Source organism: Syngnathus scovelli, chromosome 12 (assembly GCF_024217435.2).
Source record: "Syngnathus scovelli strain Florida chromosome 12, RoL_Ssco_1.2, whole genome shotgun sequence".
Lineage (NCBI taxonomy): Eukaryota > Metazoa > Chordata > Actinopteri > Syngnathiformes > Syngnathidae > Syngnathus > Syngnathus scovelli.
The window spans coordinates 10,291,266-10,314,214 of NC_090858.1; the positions used below are offsets into that span (position 1 = coordinate 10,291,266).

General features: G+C 40.1%; 3 protein-coding genes across 23 annotated transcripts in view; all 3 read left to right on the forward strand.

Moving 5' to 3' along the window:
• LOC125978768 (actin-binding LIM protein 1) overlaps positions 1-14,912 on the forward strand; it is a 31,347-nt gene extending 16,435 nt beyond the window's left edge. For 5 of the 21 annotated variants that reach the window (XM_068652541.1, XM_068652543.1, XM_068652537.1 and 2 more), the window contains 22 exons: positions 207-333; positions 1,069-1,162; positions 2,721-2,808; positions 3,146-3,210; positions 3,799-3,843; positions 4,364-4,441; positions 4,580-4,738; positions 4,940-4,984; positions 5,388-5,423; positions 5,553-5,682; positions 6,113-6,232; positions 6,767-6,871; positions 7,210-7,257; positions 8,161-8,295; positions 8,983-9,068; positions 9,177-9,300; positions 9,370-9,431; positions 9,596-9,656; positions 9,906-9,913; positions 10,431-10,505; positions 13,677-13,757; positions 13,940-14,912. In XM_068652541.1, the coding sequence (XP_068508642.1) occupies positions 207-333; positions 1,069-1,162; positions 2,721-2,808; positions 3,146-3,210; positions 3,799-3,843; positions 4,364-4,441; positions 4,580-4,738; positions 4,940-4,984; positions 5,388-5,423; positions 5,553-5,682; positions 6,113-6,232; positions 6,767-6,871; positions 7,210-7,257; positions 8,161-8,295; positions 8,983-9,068; positions 9,177-9,300; positions 9,370-9,431; positions 9,596-9,656; positions 9,906-9,913; positions 10,431-10,505; positions 13,677-13,757; positions 13,940-14,053 (1,886 nt within the window). In that variant the 3' untranslated portion in view covers positions 14,054-14,912. Of the gene's footprint in view, positions 1-206; positions 334-1,068; positions 1,163-2,720; positions 2,809-3,145; positions 3,211-3,798; positions 3,844-4,363; positions 4,442-4,579; positions 4,739-4,939; positions 4,985-5,387; positions 5,424-5,552; positions 5,683-6,112; positions 6,233-6,766; positions 6,872-7,209; positions 7,258-8,160; positions 8,296-8,982; positions 9,069-9,176; positions 9,301-9,369; positions 9,432-9,595; positions 9,657-9,905; positions 9,914-10,430; positions 10,506-13,676; positions 13,758-13,939 lie in introns of those variants that run through there. The other 16 variants (XM_068652551.1, XM_068652542.1, XM_068652550.1 and 13 more) reach the window with 13 other exon arrangements.
• A 139-nt stretch (positions 14,913-15,051) lies between these two features.
• Positions 15,052-17,311, forward strand: LOC125978884 (probable E3 ubiquitin-protein ligase TRIML1). Its single transcript, XM_068652556.1, has 5 exons — positions 15,052-15,692; positions 15,993-16,226; positions 16,383-16,414; positions 16,516-16,658; positions 16,730-17,311. Exons 1-5 carry the CDS (start codon positions 15,534-15,536, stop codon positions 17,299-17,301), a joined length of 1,140 nt encoding a protein of 379 aa, XP_068508657.1. The 5' UTR covers positions 15,052-15,533; the 3' UTR covers positions 17,302-17,311.
• A 1,163-nt stretch (positions 17,312-18,474) lies between these two features.
• Positions 18,475-22,910, forward strand: habp2 (hyaluronan binding protein 2). The gene is made up of 13 exons (XM_049736429.1): positions 18,475-18,595; positions 18,891-19,044; positions 19,118-19,204; positions 19,270-19,383; positions 19,464-19,580; positions 19,671-19,781; positions 20,684-20,855; positions 20,944-21,035; positions 21,123-21,498; positions 21,565-21,707; positions 21,927-22,061; positions 22,186-22,331; positions 22,422-22,910. Exons 1-13 carry the CDS (start codon positions 18,536-18,538, stop codon positions 22,587-22,589), a joined length of 1,875 nt encoding a protein of 624 aa, XP_049592386.1. The 5' UTR covers positions 18,475-18,535; the 3' UTR covers positions 22,590-22,910.
• Positions 22,911-22,949: the final 39 nt, after the last annotated feature.

The window sequence follows — 22,949 nt, forward strand, 5'->3', positions numbered from 1 at the left end:
GGCTAAAGAAATGTTATTGATTGAAAGAGGCAGCTGTCAGAACCTCGCTTGCGTCTCGGAGCTCACTTTGCGTGCAGTCGTTAACGCTGTTAGGGGTCTTAATATTAATGACTTAAAGTGAGAATGTAATCAGTCAACTCTTGTTACCTGACAATATTTTTTTATGTGTATACCGAGTTGACAGTAGCTTTCTTTTGTTCTTTTAGATTGTGCAGGATGCGGTCGAGATATCAAGAATGGACAGGCTCTCCTAGCATTAGACAAACAGTGGCATCTTGGTTGTTTCAAATGTAAGGCCTGTGGGAAAGTGCTAACTGGAGAGTACATCAGCAAGTAAGTAACTGCACATTGTTGGATTTTTATATACAATGTTGAGATCTTTATCTAACCAAAATAACTCATTTGTGCTGTAATGTTTATTTTGGCATTCACCACTATGTGAAAATTTTGTAAAAAAATCAAGTATATTCACAAATATTATAATATTCTTTTTAATCCATACAAGGTTGAAATTACACATCGAGGCTCAAATATTAGCACGGTGAAATGATAGCAACCAAGAAATAATAACAATTTGAAACTTAACTGAAATTAAAAGCGCCCCACATGGACAAAATACAATTTTAGACAAAGGTTTTATGGACAGATATTGGATGGAGGAGTCAAGGAGAGGCTTTAAAACTAAGAACACTGTCGCAACTATCAAGCATGTTGATGGTCGTGTCCCTCAATCATCTGGTTGAGGTGAAAGTTGCTAATTGACGTTTAACACACTGTATGGGTGAGTGACAATCCAAAATAATTCTTTTCATAATCATTCAAGATACTTGTAGTATAATCATTGCACCATGAAAAATGCTGATCCAAATAAATTATTATATGAAAATGGCATTACTGGCAAAACTAGGCCACAACTTACTGTTTAAACTGTACAATGGCTGAATGAACTGAATTGAACCGTACTGTTCAGCGGAAACTTGGCTGCATATTTATTTATATTCCTGTATTTTTAGCAACTGCTTGTAAGAACAATGTTCTCGATGTTCAACATTGACTTCCTCCACTTAGGGATGGTGCACCTTACTGTGAGAAGGACTACCAGATTCATTTTGGAGTGCAGTGCGAAGCATGTCATCAGTTCATCACAGGCAAAGTACTTGAGGTAAGAGACAAAGAAAGCCATTAGTATGAATTTTAAATACCGGGGTGTTTGGCCAATTTGGCTACATTAAAGTTGTCGTTGCTCTCTTTATTTAAAAAATTTATATAACATTCTGTTGAAATCTAAATTCAGTTTGCCATAAATGTAGTTTGTTAATCTGTGTTGTAATCTCTTCAACACGGAGCCAAACAGTCTCTTGACATGAAAGTGTTCTAAAAGATTAATTCTGGGTAGATTTTCAGCTTTTTATGACTTACGCACTCAGCATGGTTTGCCGCCAATTACATAAACATTACATAAAATACCAAATGTGATTTTTTTTTTTTTGCATCTGCAGTGAAACTATTATTGAAGCATCTCTGAAATGAGTTCAAAATATTACCGCAACTATAATATCTATATGTGCTAATGTATAATCAACATTTCAAACCTATTGCCACATGTATCCCCATCAAGCTCGATTGCCTGGCAGACAGTGATCCAATCAGACAGTGAGTCATTTAATGGTATGAAAATGTCACTGACAGCTCGCCCGGTTTACGGTAATCCAGTATTAAGGCTGGACTATATGACAATGGGAAAAGATCTCTGAATCTCCCTCCTGAGCTGCTGCCAAAGCAACTGCGCTGCCAAAACGATGCCAGGCTGTCTGACAATTTAATCAGCGACAAGTTAAGCATCTCTTGAACTCTACTGGCTTAATAAATGCCACGCTTACGCTGCACAGTATCAAACGCATGTATTAAACCAGCTAATATGGAGTACATAAGGTTTATGACATAGCTGCTTTAAATTAAGTGTTGGTAATGTATCACTATGGTGAGGAGAAGCTTTCCAACTGAAATAATATTTGAAATGCAAAATCTAATTATCCTTGAATTTTCTAACAACATATTGTTTCTTGATTTAGATGTTACTCAGATTTACTGTATTTTGGGACGGCTTCCAGTCTTCTTCCAAAATATCTTGCTTAGAGGTGGATTTAAGATTCAGGGGGCTAAAAATATATGCGTAGGCCTAGTCCAACACTTGATTAAGACCTGTTTTTTTTTTTCTTTGATATACGTCTTGAGATATTATCTGTTCCAGTAGAATAGTGGCCACTCAAGATCTACAGGAAGGTGTTCAGATTTAATTGAAAGCACTTATCATCAATTCGTAGACCATCCAGCATGATTACACGCTTCAATGCGGACACTTAGATTTGTCTGAGCTTTTCTCATTGAATCATTTTGAACAGAAATGATTTTCATAGCCAAATTTGAGCCAGTTCACCGGGCTTAATCGAGCATAACATTCAACCACTGAAACTAGTTTTCCTGGTCAATAGTGACAGTAAATAACTACCGAAACGATATTTGATGTTTTCTGACTCAGCTATTCTCTCCCCTCGCTGGATCTAATGAAACATCCCTGGGTTTAGCAGGCTTTGAGGTTGCGAGCATAGCTGAGTGAAGCTAGATTATTGGGTTTATTTCCTCCCGCACTGCTGCGGATGTCATTGATCTTCCCGCATTCTCTGAAGTCAGGTCTTTTCTTTGCACTGTGTGTTTTGCAGGCGGGAGATAAGCATTATCACCCTAGCTGTGCGAGATGCAGCAGGTGCAATCAGATGTTCACAGAAGGAGAAGAGATGTACCTGCAAGGTGGGGCACATGCGCTGATGTTGTTATCTTCACATTCGTCATTACTCTGTGAATATTTAGTTTAATAAGCGTCTTTGATCAATAATACTGTAATAATTCATAAGAAATAAATGAATATGAATGTCTTTATATTATCATTACTAGATTATTTTTAATTGTCTAGTTTTGCTCATGCCAGTTTCATCGCTAATGCCAAGCTAGGCTATCCAATTGAGTGACATTTCTCTCACGGTAGAAGCAAGCCTGACTCTGCAGGAATCCTTTCCAGAATTGCAGGACTCATAAAGGGATGAGTACTTGGGCTTGGGAAATAATCCGTCGCATTGTGTTTCCTCAGGATCAACAGTATGGCATCCTGGCTGCAAGAACACAACTAGAACAGAGGAGAAACACAGGGAGAGGGTAGGAATGTGCATGTTCTGTTATCCTGACTGAAAGCGCATTCTGTTCATGTCCCATGACAACATTCTATGCGGATGGAGAGCAATTCTGCATGTGCAACAATTTCTATAAGGGCAGACAATTTCTATCAGGGCAGACCTTTGTGAAATGAAAAACCTTCGGAGGTTTTAAAATGTCACCTTTGGAAATGTTTGACTTATCTGACATTCCATTAGGTACACTCGCTTGATGTATCAGAAGGAAAAAATGAACAATTGTTATTGACACTGTAGTAACTAAAAACTGCAAACCAAGTTAATAATTATTGCCAGTATCATTAAACTCTCATTGCAGAAATATATATCTGCTCGTATATTCCATTTTAGACTGTCTAATTGCATGAGTGTACCTAATTTCTGGCTGCTAGTAAGTGTATGCGGGGGTGCCGTAAGAGTGATGACAAATTTAAGGTCCCGTGAATGGCAGGGACCCTAGGAAAATAATACAACATCTTTCTCGGGTCCCAAATCACAAGTGGCGCCTCTGAGCGTACGTGTGAACTTTTGAGTCAGACTGGAGATGAACAACCCCTTCTCCCTTCCTCCACAGCTACTGCCTCCGTCCCATTTATTCCTTCAAAAAACAGAAAGGCAGGTACTGTATTCGCTATGGGCTGTGAGGCGGGTGCATCATCGTGTTCCACCATACATATAGCACGCAGGGAGGTCATTGTTTGCTTCCATCTGCTGGACATAGCTTGCAGTGCCCTCTCCGTGATTGCACATGAAGCCATTCAGAATAATGACTAATTTGTCTTCTATAAAAGCCCCATTAGGTTAAAAGCTCATTTAATTATACTACATTCAAGATTGCTGCTGTCATCCCAACAGTTCATTTCTCATAAGCAGGCAAGGCAACACTTTGGCACACTCATTCACTTTGCACATTTGCAAATGAATGACCTCATCGTGAGATGTTGAAAAGATTTGAAGTGACTTTGCATAATTCCTCAAACATAAATACAAGGGTTGCAAATCTCTGCCATCACTCATGCTCATAACGGTGAAATGATGTTGGAGTGTTTTGTGTAATATGCAATGGGTGAAAACAAACTGGCTGCCCTCGTGCGCCGCTATGACTAAATGTCGCGTTTGTGTGCTTTCCCCTCCTGCAGCCGACGAGGTCGTCATCTGAAAGTATTTGTTCCAGACCTGGTTCAAGCATACCTGGCTCACCGGGTCACACAATCTATGTAAGATATTTCAGCCATAGAGTGTTTCTTCCCTATTAATCTCTTCCCCACCCCATTTACGTACTCAAGAGGAGAATGCTTTTATATCTCTTTGCTCATGTCTATATGTGCATGTTTGTCTTTATTTATCTCCTTCAGGCAAAAGTAGACAATGAGATTCTTGATTACAGAGACCTAGCTGCCATTCCAAAAGTCAAAGCCATTTATGACATTGAGCGCCCTGACCTTATTACCTATGAACCTATGTACACCACCTCCATGGAGGAGAGAGAGGAGAGACGAGAAAGTGTAGGAGAGGTAAAGCAGACTGCATGCACCTCCCATTGCTTGCACTGCATCCTTGTGGTCATGTTGAATGGCAAGAATGCTAATTCCTAAAATGATCCTCTGTTTACTCGTGAAATGTAAAATACATTTGAAAATAATCTCACTTTTGGTCAAGATTACTGGTGCGTGCGCCTTCTTTCGCTGCTAATGGAACTTCACTCTCCCTCACAGCTCCTTAATGCCAGGAGGGAGCGCTCACCCTTACCTGATGAAAAGGTGAGTTACGTCAGTTGCTGATCCATCCGTCCGTCCATTTCCTAACCTGATTATTAGAACCAGCAGCGTAGGGAAGCTATGAGGCTGTCAGGAAGATGTACATTGTAGATACGGATTGTTGATTTTTTTTTTTTTTTTTTTTTTTATTGTTGATTTTATTTTTTTTATTTATTTTTTTCATGTCCAATGTCCTTGAGGGTCTGGAAAGGCGTTTACAAATCAAATTTATTATTATTACTGCCAAAACTAGGAGAAGCGCACCTTCCCATATTTTTATGACTGAGTGATACTTCCATAAAATGTATTTTATAAAGCTACCACATCGTGACTGAGTATTTTTTTCTCTTATGGAGCAGAGATTTGATAATGGTGATTGACAGTTCTGCTTTGTCTTATTTTCCAGTATTTTAGAACCATGTCTCCAACCCTATCCAATGAGGTGAGCTTAGTGATTTATCAAACTTCAGTTTTCTTCTTGTATGTGTAGTTTAAGTATAGTAATGTTTAAAATATCATCTTTGTATCAACATTTTTATGTTCTCTAACACTGTATATTATTATATTTCAGGGCTGTTATGACAAGAGAGAACGCATTCTTCAGAGGTCCACCAGTCAGGGTTCCTTAGGCTCGCCAGTTTATAATCGCCATGGTTACACTCCCACTCTGTCACGTTCCCCACAGCATTTTCACAGGCCAGGTGAGTCCTTTGTGGATGGTTTGTGCAGTTGTATTGGTAATTTGCGACTAATGAAGTGGTCTTAGGGAATAACATTAGCCTTGTAAGTTTGGGTTCTCACTTCCTGCTATTTTTGTTTTTTACCATGTTAAAAATAAATTTCACTGAAATTGACTGATTGGTTGTTTTGTTATTAAACTCAATGAAAAAAAAAAGACATTCCACAAACAACCAGACAGCCAGTTTGCCTCCCCAGCATCACACTACCTTTTTTAATTGTATACAAGAGAGCAGTTTGATTTATTTAGTTTTACCTCGGTTGTGATTTCTTTGCTCTTTTCAATGCCTGCAAATTTCCCTTTTCATTTCCCCCCTCACATTCTCAACCTCAACCACCCTCCCACAATGCCGGCGGCTGCTGCTGGGGCCCGCACTCCCTTCCTCCCCGCAGAAGCTCTGACAGGCATGCAGAAGCTCTGCTCCTCCTTGTGCAGTAACAGTGTGGGCTCCAGAAATAGTGACTCCCGCCCCACCTCCCCCTTTAGACACCACTTCCTCCCCCATAGTCAAGGTAAGCCCCCCCACAACCACCACGCCCTTCTTACGCCCCCAAAGAAAGCAAATCATCTCCATCGCAGCCTGTGATGCAACTCCATGCTGGTCTCATCTGTCACTAATCTCAAAAGACAAATTGTGCCATCTGTCATGACACTGGCCCGACTTGAGCATAAGTGAACGACAAGCTCCTAGTGTCTGTGTATTTTCCGTTGGCATGCATGCCATTGAGAGATTGTACAAATCACTTTCTACCATGAAAGTTGAATGACGTCATCCTCCACATGATGCACTTTACCACTCCTTTCAAAGTTTTGTTGTGTAAATGGACCTGCATTGTTGTAAATCACAATCCATAGAACAAGCAACGTGTCACGTACATGTAACAGTAATCATCTCCATAATCTACCACTCTCCTAACGACATTCATCTGCTCCATCAAGACTAACATTGAGCCCAAATTCGGCCAATGTGTTTGTTCACCCATCCCCATTCGGGTCGCCCTTATACATCCCTATTTACGTACCTTTTTTGGTTCTTCTCACTGGAGGCACTGACCCACCAAGCGGCCGGAGCTCTCCTCTCCCGCTCAGGCCCGACAGCCGGCCGGGCACCCCGCCTCTCTCTATGACCCCTAAACATTTTCACCTCCCAGGTAGGAGTCGGAGCACACCCTGTCACTGCTCATCTATTTCTAGCTCTATCTCCTTGTCAATATCTCTTTCTCTTTCTTTCTCCTCTCTCTCTCGCTCTCTCTCGCTCGCTCTCGCTCTCTCTCACTCTCTCTCTCTGTCTCTGTCTCTATATACGGAAGTTTGCTAAATTGCTTTTTATCGTTAAAACATCGAGAGAGAGAGAGACAGAGAGAGAGAGAGGCGAACTTTAGACTGCTTCTATGAGTAAAACTATGTTATAATAATCATTTATGTAGTGGGCTTTACATAAATGCTGAAGGCTCTTTAAATGTGATTTCTTGTATTTGACAAATTACAGATCAGGGCAGTAACATCTACAGAAAACCACCCATCTACAAACAATATGGTACCTTCTTTTTCTTTTATTTTTACCTTGTTTTCTCTTCTGAATTGTGACTGAATACTAATGTGAGAGGGTTATGAGGCAAAATGTATAAAATTATGAATGTTCTGTGTTGAAAATGTTTTATTTAACCCATAGTAGCCCACCGTCAATATATGTGCACTGTTTGAAGTCTGTCTCTAATACTTTCCCAGTGATCCCTGAGAAGACCGTTTTGTAATTTGTTCAATTTGGGCAATCAAATCAAATTGAACTGTTTATTTTTTAGGGGTAAGAGTTCACCTTTTGATCTCATGAGAACAAGACATCTTACAATCGATCAACAGTACCTCCTCGTTGCGAGCTTTCAGACAGGATGTTGTTAGAGGGAAGTGACCGCTGATTTTAGAGAAAGACTGGGAGAGTCACAGAAAGGCATAGAAATGAACATCCTTGGAGATTTTCATGGCTTACACCTGTTTAGAAATTTCCCACTCAGCACAGAACAAGTTGTGCAAAGAATATAAGCAGTGAAAGCTGCATTCAAAAGTATAGAGAAAGTGAAATTAGGTTTACCTTGCAGTTTAGGTTAATCCCGAATTTGTTTTTGCGAATTGTATATCTCACTTCAAAATAACAATAGAAAAAAAAAAGAAAATCACTATACTTTCTTTCTATGTACTTTGCTAATCATCAGGTGTCCCTATATTTTTGACAATACACATTTGAAGTGACATTTATTGTGAAAATTGCTCCCCGCTGTCACCTACATAGATGAGGCTGACTCTATGTAGCATTTATTGACTTGTCATGTGGAAGAAAGGCTTTGCTTTGTGTTCGGCACACATTGCTCTTATGTGGTTGAACTGCCACTGTCCAAAACGCTGAGAGCTCAGTTGCCATGGTTACCAACCTATATACATACAGCTGCCATAGCACGTCAAAGCAAGTCGGCTGATGACATCATCAGATCTGCCACCTTCCCTGCCGCCCATGCTCCCTCTCCAGATGACAGCTGGCAGAGCGAGGGTGATTGTTGGCCCTGCTCTAACATTCTATTAGGTACAGTAGGCTTCTAACGGGCATGCTTGCACTGCAGCCATGGAATGGCAAACCTCGCTTAACTAATTCCTGTTTCTCCCTGTCGCTGCTCTAAATTCTGAACTGCATCCCTGCTTTAGGCTCACTTGGTATCTGGCACATTTATTATGTTCCGCTTGCACACAAAAAAAGCTTCTTTTGCTACAGCATTATTTTGCTTAGCGTTAGCATCAGTTTCACTTTTTTATGTTACGTCCCTCTTCGGTGTGATATGTACGTATGTATACAATAAAGCCACAAATGGCTTGGACAGAGATAACTGAGACTGACTTCAAACTGACATGTGTCCATGTGTCATACATCTGTGCTGTTCTGTGTATTAGATGTGCGGAAAATCCAGGGGGTACCAAAGTTGAACTCACATCATGTCAGCGCACCCAAAGATTCCAAAAAGTCCCCTGTTTGTCTGTCCTGTCAACTCTGTCTCACATTTGTGTTCATTTTGAGACCTTGTATATGATTTACTTTCAAGTCTTGATGAATAATGTACAACCAGTGGCAATGCTCCTTTTCTTACTATTATTTATAATTGTTATAATATATCAGTTGCACTATCCCAACTAAATGTGCATCATGATATCGTCTTGCATTACTAATTTATTACTAATACGAAATTTATTCTGTGCGGGCTGTATTTGGGTCCCGCAGGTACAGAGGGAAGGAGACGATCCAGAGAAGAGGAGGAGGAAGATGCCTTGAAAAAAAAGCAGCTTCAGGAAGAACATCTCAACAAGGTCAATCAGATAGTCCTCGTCATAACAATTAGATATTGTGTACACGTTTGTTATCCTTAATTGCCCTCTTCGGAATAGTACTTGACTGCAAAGTGTGTTTGTATTTAGATTCAGTCAGGTTTGGGGAAGCTAATTCTCAGGGAGGAAATGGAAAAAGAGCAAATTCGGGAACGCCACGTAAGGAGTGTATCTGCTCAGCGCTATGACACCAAGCAGGATAACGGGGATGCAGGTAAAGCGAAGCATCAATGAATCCAATTATGATTTCATAGAATGTATATATAAATGTTTGGATTTTCAGATCCAACTTCTCCAACTAGAACAAATTCTTTGCCTGGATATGGGAGGAATGGCCTTCATCGGGTGAGACCTCAGTCATACAGATGTTTATTTATGCACCCTTGTGATTATCATGTTGTTGTCCCATGGAAAATGTGCATGAATAAACAACTCTCAAGTGTGTCATATTATTCTCACAATGGAATAATATCTTAAACCAAACAAAGCAACATCCTTCCACTCTGCAGCCCCAGTCAACAGATTTCACGCAGTACAACAGCTACGCTGACATGTGCGGAGGAGGCAGAGGTGAGCATCACTAGCAGAACATGTTTACCGAACATATTTCACAAAAAATATTCCTGTCGTAAAATATTCCGAAATAGCTTTGCCACTTGTAGCCGACGTGATATTTTAAAATATCTGTTTAACGGTGCCCCCAATGTGTCGTCAGGGACACACACGTGGTGTACAGTAGCTAGTACTGACAAGAAATAAGAGAGTGACAGCAAAACCATTAACTGTGAGTCTCATTTTCTGTCCCATTTTGTCCTGCAGAGTTTCAGGTATGTCCCCCATCTGCTTTTCCACATGGCATGCCTCCTCACCTCGCACCACAGATTTGCTTGCAGTAGGCCTTTTGCCCTGAATGCACACTGTCCACTCTCGCTACACGCTTGTCGTCGTATGTCATCTAGATGTCACCTACGGGGCATGCAGTCATTTGAAATGCACTGCCCAGTAGCTGAGCAAGTGTACTCTACGTGCAAAGTGCAAGCACCACCTCATGTGTTGTTGTGTTTGTCTGTATACCAATGTCATAACCCGAGCTAAAAAGAAAATTAGATTTTTTTTTTATTTTATTTTATTTTTTTTTTTTTTACAAGTTCACCTCAGAGACACATAAACATCCAACTGAACAACATCTGCCAATCATGAATACTGAGATCCTGAGCGGTAGTCAAGCTCCTTGCTTCATCCAGTGAAAAGTGTACCCACTGTCATAAAACAACAAAATACTCATGCCATTAACCCTGCAGTCCCCTCCCACTATATTATATTTGTGTATGTTCTATTCTTTAGCACATTAAGGATGGCCGTGCAGCACTTGCAAGGATGGACAGGGGAGTTTCTATGCCTAATATGTTGGAGCCCAAAGCAAGTATCTTCTTCTTTTTGTACTGATGGCAACATGTGAACGACATTGTATGGGCAAAAGTCCACCTTGTTAGTTGTCCTGTCCATCAGGAGTTGGACTTGACTCCTAAATGTTCATTCATTCATTCATCTCCTCTTGTTATGTCTTAGAAATATTGTCTAAATTATTGGAAATGACCTTAAATGAAAAAAAAAAATCTGTTCAAAAGTTGTGTGCCACCATGTTGCCATGGTGCTCAATGCATTGTAGACTAATCGATGTGACCTTGCTTTGGTCATTTACATATGCATATACCGTAATTTTTGGACTATAAGTCGCACCAGAGTATAAGTCGCACCAGCCATAAAATGCACAATACAGTGAAAAAAAACATATATAAGTCGCACCGGAGTATAAGTCGCACTTTGGGGGCAAATTTATTTGTCAAAATCCAACACCAAGAACAGACATGAACCAGCAACAATAGGCTAAACGATACGGTATGCTAACGTGACATATACACAAACGAGGAGCTGAGAACGGGCCTGAGTAACATTCAGAGTCATTCAAATAAGTATTACATAAATAACACGTTTATCAAACCATCTGTGTCACTCCAATTCATTAAATCCATTGATCATCCTTTATGTAAACAATGCCGCGTATGCGCCACATATGCGCCGCTGACGTCGGACTCGTAAGTTGCATTTCTAATTATTCCACAGACCCATATAACGATATATAAAGTATATTTCAAATAACTATCATATAACAACAATATTATCAAACCATCTGTGTCACTCCTAATCATTAAATCCATCGATCAAATTCCCCGTCTTTCATGTCAACAACGCCACGTGCACGTCACACAGATCTAGTATACAACTATATTGTAGCGTTAACAAAGTACCAGGAAACACGTGGGTTTGGTAAACGGCTCTTTATTTAACAAAACAAGAGTTCAACGAGCCAACAACTACTGAACTGTAACGATAAAAACATATACAAGTTGCTACACGAAATAAAATTTATCAAATAACTATAACATAAATACGTTTTTCAAACCTTGTGTCACTCCAAATCATTAAATCCTTCAAACGTGGGGCCCTTCAACATCTTCGTCATCCCGTGATAGAATCCTTTGTCCTTATGTAAACAACCGCCGCGCTGCTGACGTCACTTGCAGGTCAAATGACAGTAATCCCTTGCTACATCGCAGTTCGTTTATCGCGGTTTCACTACATCACGGATTTTTGAATTTTGAAAATTTGCGAAAAAATTCACATAAGTCGCTCCTGAGTATAAGTCGCCCCCCCACCCAAACTATGAAAAAAATGCGACTTATAGTCCGAAAATTACGGTAAGTACACTGACAGTATTAGCTACACAGAATGTAAAAAACGGGGCACTCCTAAACAAGGAAAGATGTGTGAGTAAAGCAGATGAGGCTGAAGAAGATTCTTTGTTTTCAGATGCAGGCCCTTGTAATCATTATTTGTGCCGGCCTATAAGAGAGGATCTGTTTAAAAAAATAATTTTAAAGAAATTGCAAGAGAAATTCAGGAATTTGAATGGACAGTGGAACCCAAAAGTTGAACCCAATTCGTTCTGAGGCGCTAGTTGACGAGTACTTAACTGTGTAGGCATTTTTTTAAGTACAACTTTTAACTGTACCCACTCTTATTTACTAGTCTTAGTGTTCTTCCAGTTAAATGGACACAAACATCCCCATACACTCCAAAATCTTGCGCAGTTCTAAACTTAAATGGCCACAGGTCCCAATACTTACGTTCATATATTGCGTGTCAAACAAAAACCAAAAACAAAGTACAGCGAGCCTACACTATCAATGGCTAAATGTTTATAACCAAAGTCATATAACCAAAATATTTCAACATAATGTTTCCCTATACGTTGATAGAAGTCAATTACTCCATATAGTGCAGGGACATCAAATTGAACATCCAAGTTGGAGAAGTTCCAGATAGCATGCTGCTTCAGGAGCATTTCTCTAGTGCTTAGCATGCCAGCTTCTTCATGTTCATCTGCACATAGCTTTGATTTCTGGGGGCTGGATACTGTATGTGCTATACAGTGGAGAACCAGCACCTAAAATCCCATCTAAAGCACTCATACCACTATATACTGAGTATATCGTATATGAAGCATGTCGGAAAATTTGAAATATCGTGTCACAAAAGATATATTTCAAATTCAAAATTGAAGTCTAACATATTGTTTTTACCCACACGTTCAAAACAAGTCCCCTTGAGTCTGGAGGTCACTCCAGCACGCCGATGTTCTCCTTGGCCAGGAATTGTCGGATGCTTAGGGCACTCTGAGCCAACGTGTTGACATGGTAAAGCAGCCACAGGTTTTCCTGCCACAAGTCTCATGTCTTCTCATGCACGGAACGAAGCTAACGCTACAGGATCTTTCTGGAGACGTGTTGGTTGATCCTTGATGCTCTTCACATCGAAAATTTCGATCAACTTGACTTTGCACTTTGACTGCCTTGCTTTCTTTGGACTTTTCCACTGAAGGCTTTGGCGTTTGTTTGTACCTACTTGAAGGATTCCTCAATAGTATTGACTCTCCCTAGCAAGTCTGGTCTCAATCACACTGGCATTTCGTTGAGAGCCTGACTCAGAAGATATTTACAATATATCACGGTTACGTACTTCACAACAATGGTAGTAAAGAGGAAACCATGTACTTTGTTGTCCTTGCTTGAAATGTATCATTTGTGACAGCAGTCTTGGACATTTTCTGACACACCTCGAAATGGAGCTCCCACTAGTGTGCGGTCAGAAAATTAGAAGAAATATAAACACATTGCTTATTCAGCACATCGTCACAATTTTGATTTGCCGCTTTCTTTTCATATAAAGTAGGTTTGTAGTTTTGTTTTGGAGGGTTTACTTAGCCAGCATTACTAATGTTACCCTTATATAACCTTGTCTACCCGTTCTTGCACGTTAGAGTATGCACCCAACTAGCATTTCCCCAAACGACTGCTTTCACTTTCAGTCAGCCTCCTTTCACATACCTCTTCTCTTGCCTAGTTTTCCCTCTGTCACGATCACAATTAAATTCATGTAGAGTAATTATCCTTTAGTTAACTAAACATGTTAATAGTCAAGCAACTTGGGTGTGTGACCCTGTACACTGATGAGTGTTTCCCTCTGAAGGTGTATCCCTATGAAATGCTCATGATAACCAGTAGAGGGAGAGCTAAACTGCCCAGGGACGTGGACAGAACCAGACTGGAGGTATCGGTGTTTGTCCGCCATTGAAGCTAGATTTTCAAACTTTGTGTAATTGCATGTTACACAAATAGAGCATTAGCAAGAATGTGCAGTATATTGCTTCTCATCATTTTTGCAGTGATCATTTCAATGGCTTTGGTGCTAACCCCCACCTCCCCCCTCCTTTGTTGTCTCCACCTTTTTAGCGCCACTTAGCACCTGAAACGTTCTTTGACATCTTTGGAATGGAGATCCAGGAGTTTGACAGGCTTCCCCTGTGGAAACGCAACGACATGAAAAAGAGGGCCAAGCTTTTTTAGCGCTCACAGCAGCATGCATCTCCACACATACACATTCAAAACAATAATGTAGGCTCGGCTTTGGTTTGTTTCCTTTTTTTTTTTTTCTACCTTCTGACATGAACTCTGTTTGCTCCAACACTTCCTGAGATTGTCAGCTGAATGGTGCGGCTCCTTGCACAGGAAACTCGTCATCTAGAATCGGTTTCATGTTCAAAAGTGACGAATGAATGATAAATAGGCTCACGATATTTGTATTGATAGCGCTTTTTTTTTTCTTGCTTTGCTTTTTTCCTTTGTATGCTTGTTGCTTCCTGCTGTTTGTTGCTGTTGACTCCTGTGGATCTTTGTAAGTGTGGTAGAACCTTATGACGCCACAGAATGTCCACGCTTATAGCCTGAACATACAACTGCTTTCTTTTTGCTTGGACCAAAAAAATATTTGGTCCAAAGGTTGTATCAATTGGCTCAGTGAGTCCAAAAAAAAAAAAAAACACTGGGAAAAGCAGTCACGTGACCAGGTGAAAGAGTTTTTTGCTGCCTCTACATGGTAATGAACAATCCAAGCATCTACAATACATTAAGCCTTCATCTTGAATCCTGGACATTGCAGCTTTCATTAAATCCTTAAAAAAAGAAAATGGCTGTTCTCTCAGGCTCTCTGAAACATGGCCAGACGCTTACCCTTTACATGTATTGGGAATATAAATCTTAATATATTTTATTGCCATACCCAATATACAGTAAGAGATAATTAGATAATGCACCTAATGTAAGCAAGCCTGTGTTTGAAAATCTTGTTTTATACAGTAAATAAGAACCCACACTGCCGATTGTTGTATTGGACACAAAGCCAATAAAGCTTTAAAATCACCATGAACCACACCATTGCTAGCTGTACCAAAGCTGCTCACTGCCTCTCTTCTGTTTACTTTGTGTTTCTCAACTAAGCACACTTACATGGGGTGAGAGGTCGAGGACGAGGTGACTTTTGTGGAGCCAACCGCAATATCTGCATGTAAAAATTTAAAAATTGGCATTCGGTTTAGTTCTGCAAGTATCTGATCAATTGACACAGTGGTAAACAGTATAAATAATTTGTTGACTGATTTTAATTGATCTAAATCTGAAAACAGTATGACATAAATTTTGAATTTATAGGTAATGTGCACCTAAACTCAATTAGACAAATGAGATACAAATCAATATGACAAAATAATTGGATTGGCACAGTTAACTAGTGATAATAATTATTTGCAATGGTGTCTTGAGTGTAATTTGTCATATTAAGGGGTCCTTCTAATAGCTTTGGCTGATATTCTAAAAATAGTAACCAAATAACAATCTCATGTAGTACAGACCATACAGTACAGTATAGTAATTCTTGAAATTATCAATATATTGTCAAAAGCAACATCAATAACCTAGCCAAGGTCAGAAGTGGAATCACTAAGAAATTTAATGCAATTTTTTGTTGCATTACAACTTAATAAGGCTTAATATGAACTGTTTATTCAACAGTTTGAGGATGTTGCATGTTCAATATTTGCACCATTCTCTACAGGAGTTGTTAAAAAGTCATCAAGAATGTCTAAAGTTGCAGTGGGAGGTGGCAAAAGACAGACAGAAGAACCTGGCCGAGCAACAATCAGAAATCTCTGTAAGTTCTCAATGGGAAACGTCCCTAGCCACAAAACATATTGAAAACTGCAAGAAACAACAATTAAGTGATATTCCTTCATTTGTCATGTAATATTAGCCCTTGGAGTTTAGGTTTCTCAATTTACACCGACCATTTTACTTACTTCTAGCTCGGGTCAGCAAGTAGTTCAGAATGTTCACTTCCTTGATGATGTATGTGTGACAATAATTAATTGTTTATTATGATTATTAAATGATTTAACCTTAAAGAAAAACAAACATGAATAATTCTCTAAAATGATGAGTGCTTGTACTTCAGAAAAAGTCCTATCTGATAAAGGAGAGCATAATAAGAAAATATCTGGAGATCCAAGCCATCCTGGGCAATGACCTGAGGACAACGCTGTCACACTTGGAAGCAGAGGAGCGAGCTGCTGTCTCAGCTCTGGACTGGCTCGTGGAAAGGAACTGGTCTCTGATGCAGAAGACGGAACAGGACCTGGCAGAAATCACAGCAACTCGAGACCATGTGAATTTACATGCTCATGCAATGGTGAATAAGCATGATGGGGCATATCCATAAATGAGCTTTGCTGTTCTGAGTGAAATTCTCATTCTGTGTAATTATTATAGCATTCCTAAAGCCACAACTATAGTGATAATTGTACAATACATTTCATTTTATTCCCATTCTCTTGCTTCTTCTCAGCCAGACCATAAAGATGCAGGGGTGGTGGATAGGTATGTATTATCACCACAATTAAACTGTGATAAATAACAAGCATAATTTAAAACCATAAGCGCGACTCACCATACTTCTATTGCTGACCGACCTCCTCCAGAGGGCCACATGCACTTGATGGGACAGAGTGTTGCAGCGTGAGCTTGGACGCCGCCAAAGCTGAGCAGATTCTCAGTCTCACCGACAACATGCTTCTGCTCATCTCGTCTCTCACTCCTACCATGAAGAATCTTGTGAAAAGTTGTGAGTTTAAACACACGTTTTATCTACCATAACTTCTTCATGGTTTATTTTCACTCAATATGTGTCGACAGATTCAAGTGATGTGTGCTTGGATCCAGATACAGCCCATCCCAAGCTGCTCATATCTCCTCAAGGAGACAGTGTCACCTACACGGACACATGGAAGGACCTTCCTGACACCCCTTTACGCTTTGACACCACTCTTAATGTCATCAGCTTGCAAAGTTTCAGCTTTGGCTGTCATTACTGGGAAATGGACGTGACGGGCAAGACCTACTGGGAGCTTGGGGTCACGTATCCCAGCATTCCACGCAAGGGTATCGCTGAAGACTGCTGGCTGGGTCGAGGAGATGAGTCGTGGTGCGTTGAGTTTTTTGGTGGGGAGTATACAGCCTGGCACCGTGGTGTACCCCATCGACTGCTTGTCACAAAACAGTACTGTCGAATTGGAATTTTGTGTAATTTCCCAGCCGGGTCAGTGATGTTTGTGGGTGCAGATGATATGTCACCGCTGTTCTGCTTCTGCGCGGGGAGCTTCTCCGACAGCCTCCACTTGGCTTTGTGTCCTGGCCACGATCACAATGGAACCAATACAAAACCTATTGTAATATGTAATGCAATATCTTCAGCTCCACTGGTTTGAGATTCATTTCAAAGCCTGTGGGCTGATCTTTAATTCACCAAACAAACATGTTGTTAAAATATGGAAGGAAACCGAATAACGCAGCCCACACATGCATAGTGAGAACATGCAGCTGGGATTCAAACACAGAACCACAGACTGTGAGACAGATATACTAGTACCATTCCATCACTCCTTTTGAGGAAAAGTAGCTGGGGTTGTTAGTCGGATTAACTTTTCTGACTTTAGAATGAACTTTACGGTAAATTAGTGGCTCAAATGCTGCGTGAACAACAATGAGGGTCGGTGGTCTGGCGGTCTATCAATTTAGCTTCTCTTGGAATTCAAATATTTAACAGACAGACTAAACATGAGTCAGCCTCAGACAAGTTGGACAATGTTTTTATAGCCTTCCAATCCCATTAGTGTCATAACAACAAAAACAGTTTATAAAGTGTTTTAGATGATCTATTGAAGAATCTGGTAGCTTTGTTGACACTGTGGCCAGTTTCATTTTGATATAGGCTTTACTTTCCTCTAAAAAAAAAATAATAATTATAGAGGGGCATTGCAAGACAATACTTTCCCATGTCTAGGATTTCTGAATATTTAACAATAGTTTGATATAACCAAACCAAATAAATACACCTCAAATCCTCTTGTCAATTAGTCTGGATTTTAAATGACACTGCACTGGGTTTGGGGTGAAATGAGTTTAAATAGCAGTGGTCGTTTATTTTGAGAGTCAGCCAGTGTATGTAGATCCAAAGTCTACAGTCAAACAAATAAGTTCCTTGAAAATGAACTTTTCACTTAGGGTCACAAAATGGGGTGGTTGTAGGGGCAGATATGCACTATTCCATGAGCCCAGAACTGCAATGTATCAAAAAAAAAAAACCATCAAAACCCAATAGCAATATTTCATAGTTACCATAACATGTGAATGTTTTGAAAAATGTCTACTTAGTCCTTTGATTGCAAACTCAAGAGAAATCTAACTAGGCCTACACAAGGAAAGATCTGAGTTCTTTGTATCAAAATGTCCATGGTCGAGTCAGCTGAACAAAATTGTGTTTGTAACAATATATCCTGAAAGGTAGCTATAGAAAACAATCAATATCATCGACCGCTAGGATGCCAGACTAAGGTGAATCAAAGGTTAGTGTACTCATGCAAATGTTTACACAAGTGAGAGCGATTTGCTGCTGCACACTCTGATTTCATTTGTCTGCGTGTCTTCTCATCTGGTGCCAACATGAATTTGAAGCTCCTCTTCTTTTGCCTCTTTCTTGCTGTGATCCTCATCCCAGCCCAAGTATGTATTCCCTATTCAGTACTGATGCTTATTATAGTTGTTTATTTATTATTTTGCTGTTGCCATGTCTTTGAAATAAAATGGAACCATTCACCAGCTGTTTTTCTTCAGGTATGAGAAATTACAGAAATAAACATGGGAGATGGGCAAACGTTAATTATTTTCCCAAATTCCCTCACAAAATGCCTTTGCATTGATAATCAATAAATATTTAACCATTTTGAATACAAACAAAAAAAGACAATGTATTTGATCTTGAAAATATACCTTATTTGAAACTGTTTTTTCCTCTCAGACGAAACCTAACAAACATAAAAAGCATCATCGTCACCATCACCGCCATCACCATGACCATGACCATGACCATGGAAATGGTCCTCAAGAAATCAGGGGCCATAAACGTGGACGACATGAAAAAAGGAGACAACTATTTAAAGACATAATTAATGGTGATAATAGTGATTTATATTTCATGGTCTAGCACGGCACAGATGCATATACAGTTCATGTCATGCTTTTTAGACATGTTCTTTGGAATCTCTGGAGAAGATGACGACGACGACGATGATGACCCAAGTGAATGGCTCTTTGACATTCAAGAGCCAGCGGGTGAGGACCACAGAACCAAAATGCCAGTCATTATATAATAATGAGCTCCATTTCTAACGTCTTAGGCCAATGCAACCCAAACCCTTGCCAAAATAATGGCGTCTGCAAGGAGAAAGGAAAGAAAAGAAAATTCAAATGTGACTGTCAAAAACCTTTCAAGGGAAGACGCTGCGAGAAAGGTTAGCAAGCATTTGTTGCATGCAAATGTAGTATGTGGTTTGCAAGAAATAACCAATACAAGACACGATCAATATTCCAGGACCAAAGATTTGCAGGAAGGGTATATGCGGTCGTGGCGAGTGTGTGTTGACTTCCACTGCACCTTTTTTTGAGTGCAAATGCAAGCATCCCTTCCAGCCGCCACGCTGTAGAACATGTGAGGAACCGTTGCTCTATTCACACCAGTGGCCTAATTTGCAAAAGGTTATTAATGAGGATTACACAACGTTTACTGTTTATTCTCCAGATACTACTTGTGAGCCTAATCCATGTATGAATGGTGGAGAATGCATCAAGGATGGCGATGACTTTGATTGCAACTGTCCCGAAGGCTTCAGTGGTCGTTTCTGCAACGTTGGTAAACATATTATAAAATGTGTTTTCTTCAGCACACAATATGAACTTTTTGCAGTGATTTATAAATCACACATATTACACATATGGTGTGCAACTCATAGCCTGACAGTGGTAGTTATGTGATACAGCAACACTATAGTACAGTATTTTCCGTGCTATAAGGCGCACCGGAGTATAAGGCGCACCTTCAATGGATGGCCCATTTTAAAACTTTGTCCTTATATAAGGCGCACCGGACTATAAGGCGCACCATTTATGCATCATGTCAGATTTTTAATCTAAATCAAATCATTCTCCATTTTATCTTTTTTATTTCAACTTCAGATGCAACAAATTACTTTATAATCACAAAATAATGATCCATAGTCTTTTTGATTCATGATTCTTAGTCTTCAGCAGGCCACTTATGATTGATTTCATGACACAATGCTTCAGGTCAGTTTAAATTTAGGAATTTGGTCCATATATAACGCACACCGGACTATAAGGCGCACTGATGGCTTGTGAGAAAATTTTAGGTTTTTAGGTACGTCTTATAGTCCGGAAAATACGGTAAATGAAAGCTAAACTTCACCAGTTCATTTTTTTCTACAGAGTAGAAACAACAATCTGGCATCTGCTTGTACTGTTTTATGTTCTATTCATATGTGTAATGGCAATGAGTGTGTTAAAGTCACAGTTAATTGGGGGATTAAAATGGGTGACAAAGCAATGCTAATTTCCATTAGCCTTATGGTGTTTAGTATTGTATGCTAACATCCTTAGGCTTAAGATAACGACAGTAATACTGTATTGAAAGTACTAAGATTTGATTTTCATGGTTCAAGCTATGGGGAAAAGATACGGCTCATAGTTTGAATTTTATAGTACAAATTATTAAAGTGGGTGTTTTATGATTGTCAGGCCCTAACGACTGTTATGAGGGTGATGGCGAGTCGTATCGTGGCAACGTGAGTGAGACGATTGATGGTGACGAATGCCTCTATTGGAACTCTCATTTCATCCTGGAGAGAGGAATAGATCCTTTCAACACGTTTGAGGATAGCGATGGCCTTGGCCCTCACAACCGCTGCAGGTCAGCTTTAAATGTGACTGAAAATGCCTAGTTACAAAAAAAGAAAAGGAAAGGGGATGTGTTGAGTGTGATGTTTTCTATTCCCCAGGAACCCAGATGGCGACTTGTCACCATGGTGTTTCTACAGAAGAGGCCAAAAACTGCTGTGGAATTACTGCGATGTAGACGATTGTTCTGAAGGTACGTAGACTTTAAGATTAAACTTTAAACACACACAAAACCAAAAGACTTACATGTGTGACTGTAAATTCTTCTGGGTGACACCAGAAGGGACTGCCCCCTCAGATCCTCCATCTCCTCCAGCCCCTCCTGCTCCTTCAGCTACTTCAGCTACTACTAAGACCCCTTCTCTAGAGCCCCAGCCAACACCAGCTACTTCAGACCAGGAGCCAACCGAGGCTTCGCAACCTAGTGATGCCTCACCCACTCCCGCATTTTCTGAAACACGGTTCAGCACTTGTGGGAAGCCACAGCCAAGGAAACGCTTTTCTCGAATCTTTGGGGGATTGAAGGTGCCCCCTGGGGCATTACCCTGGCAGGTCTCCCTACAAGCAAGACCCAAGAGATCTACTCAGAACTACAAGCACATCTGTGGAGGCGTTCTCATTAAAAGCTGCTGGATACTGACAGCTGGACACTGCGTGTAAGACCAATTTTGATAAGCACATTTTAAAAGTGTTGCAGCTATCATGTTTATGCGTTTGAACAGTCACAAACAAGAGGACATGAAGGTGGTTATGGGAGGACTCTCTCTGGACACCAATGAGCCCACTGAACAGATATTTGATGTTGAAGAGGCTATTGTGCATGAAAACTACAGGGAGACTCCAGTGTCAGTTCACAATGACATCGGTGAGCACTTATCCATGTGGCCTGGATGCTGCAATATGCTTCCACACCGCTGGCTGATAGAAAGTTGTGTAATTGGTGTCAAGGAAGTATGTTGAAATGATAAAATACATTTGGATTCATTTTTAATGCTCTGTGTTTAAAATGACATCTTGGTGTTATGGGATCATCATTTTTGTGTTGCATATTACCTAATAATGCAAAACAACTGCATCTGTACAGCATTGCTGCGACTTGAAGACACCAATGGTGTTTGTGCCAATGAAACCCAGTTTGTGAAGGCAGCCTGTCTGCCCGATGGTCCTCTAGATGATGGGGAGGAGTGTACCATTTCTGGATGGGGTGCTACTGAGGAATGTAAGTCTAATTTCCTGAAATGATAAATACATATTCCACTTCTTTTCCGATAATTCACTGGTTAAATGTTTCCATTCAGTACTTTCAGCTCACACCTGTTGTCTTGTACCATTTCTATTTGCAGCTGAGTATGGTTCCAACCATTTGTTGGAGGCCAAAGTTCTACTGATCAACCAAGAGAAATGCTCTGACAGCAGTATTTATGGCCCAGTTTTGGATGATAGCATGTTCTGTGCTGGCCATCTACAAGGAGGGGTCGATTCCTGCCAGGTGAGTGAGGAGAAAGTTAAACACTAATACAACTAATATGTGATTGACCAATTTCAATTGTTGAGCTTGGTTGTGGGTTTATTGTTCCAGGGTGACTCTGGAGGACCGCTGACCTGTGAGCAGAACAGCACCCATTTTATTTATGGTTTGGTGAGCTGGGGAGACCAATGCGGAAAGAAAAATAAGCCTGGGGTCTATGCACGGATCACTCACTTCCTGGACTGGATCAAATCAAAGACTCAAGCATCACCTCAATAAGGGGCATTTACTGTCATTCTGCATCCAGTAGAACTTGGGGCCAATGATGTACTGAAGCTCACTTATTAGGTTGACTGTGAATGTAATTATGTCTAAGCCACTTTTAAGTACTTTTAAGGAGAACATCTTGAAGTATTCTACTTATTTTGTAATGATATGACGCTTATGACGATGATAATGATGATATCAATTCCGCAATAGCTTTGAGTCAGGAATGCCCTAGAAATTGTTTTACATTTTTGGTTTAATTGACTGTAAAGGATTTATGAATTTGACTATGTTCCCACACATGATTTTATTAAACTATTAGTGAACAATTGAGCACACGAGACCTCAAAGTACAAAGAATTAGGATGCTAT

Excerpts from the sequence above, each read along its gene's own strand:
- LOC125978884 (XM_068652556.1), top strand. The coding sequence starts at position 15,534 with ATGAACTGTTTATTCAACAGTTTGAGGATGTTGCATGTTCAATATTTG. Across the intron at positions 15,693-15,992 it reads AGCAACAATCAGAAATCTCT|AAAAAGTCCTATCTGATAAA; the intron begins GTAAGTTCTCAA and ends CTTGTACTTCAG. Across the intron at positions 16,227-16,382 it reads ATTTACATGCTCATGCAATG|CCAGACCATAAAGATGCAGG; the intron begins GTGAATAAGCAT and ends GCTTCTTCTCAG.
- habp2 (XM_049736429.1), top strand. The coding sequence starts at position 18,536 with ATGAATTTGAAGCTCCTCTTCTTTTGCCTCTTTCTTGCTGTGATCCTC. Across the intron at positions 19,045-19,117 it reads ATTTAAAGACATAATTAATG|ACATGTTCTTTGGAATCTCT; the intron begins GTGATAATAGTG and ends CATGCTTTTTAG. Across the intron at positions 22,062-22,185 it reads ATGGGGTGCTACTGAGGAAT|CTGAGTATGGTTCCAACCAT; the intron begins GTAAGTCTAATT and ends TTCTATTTGCAG.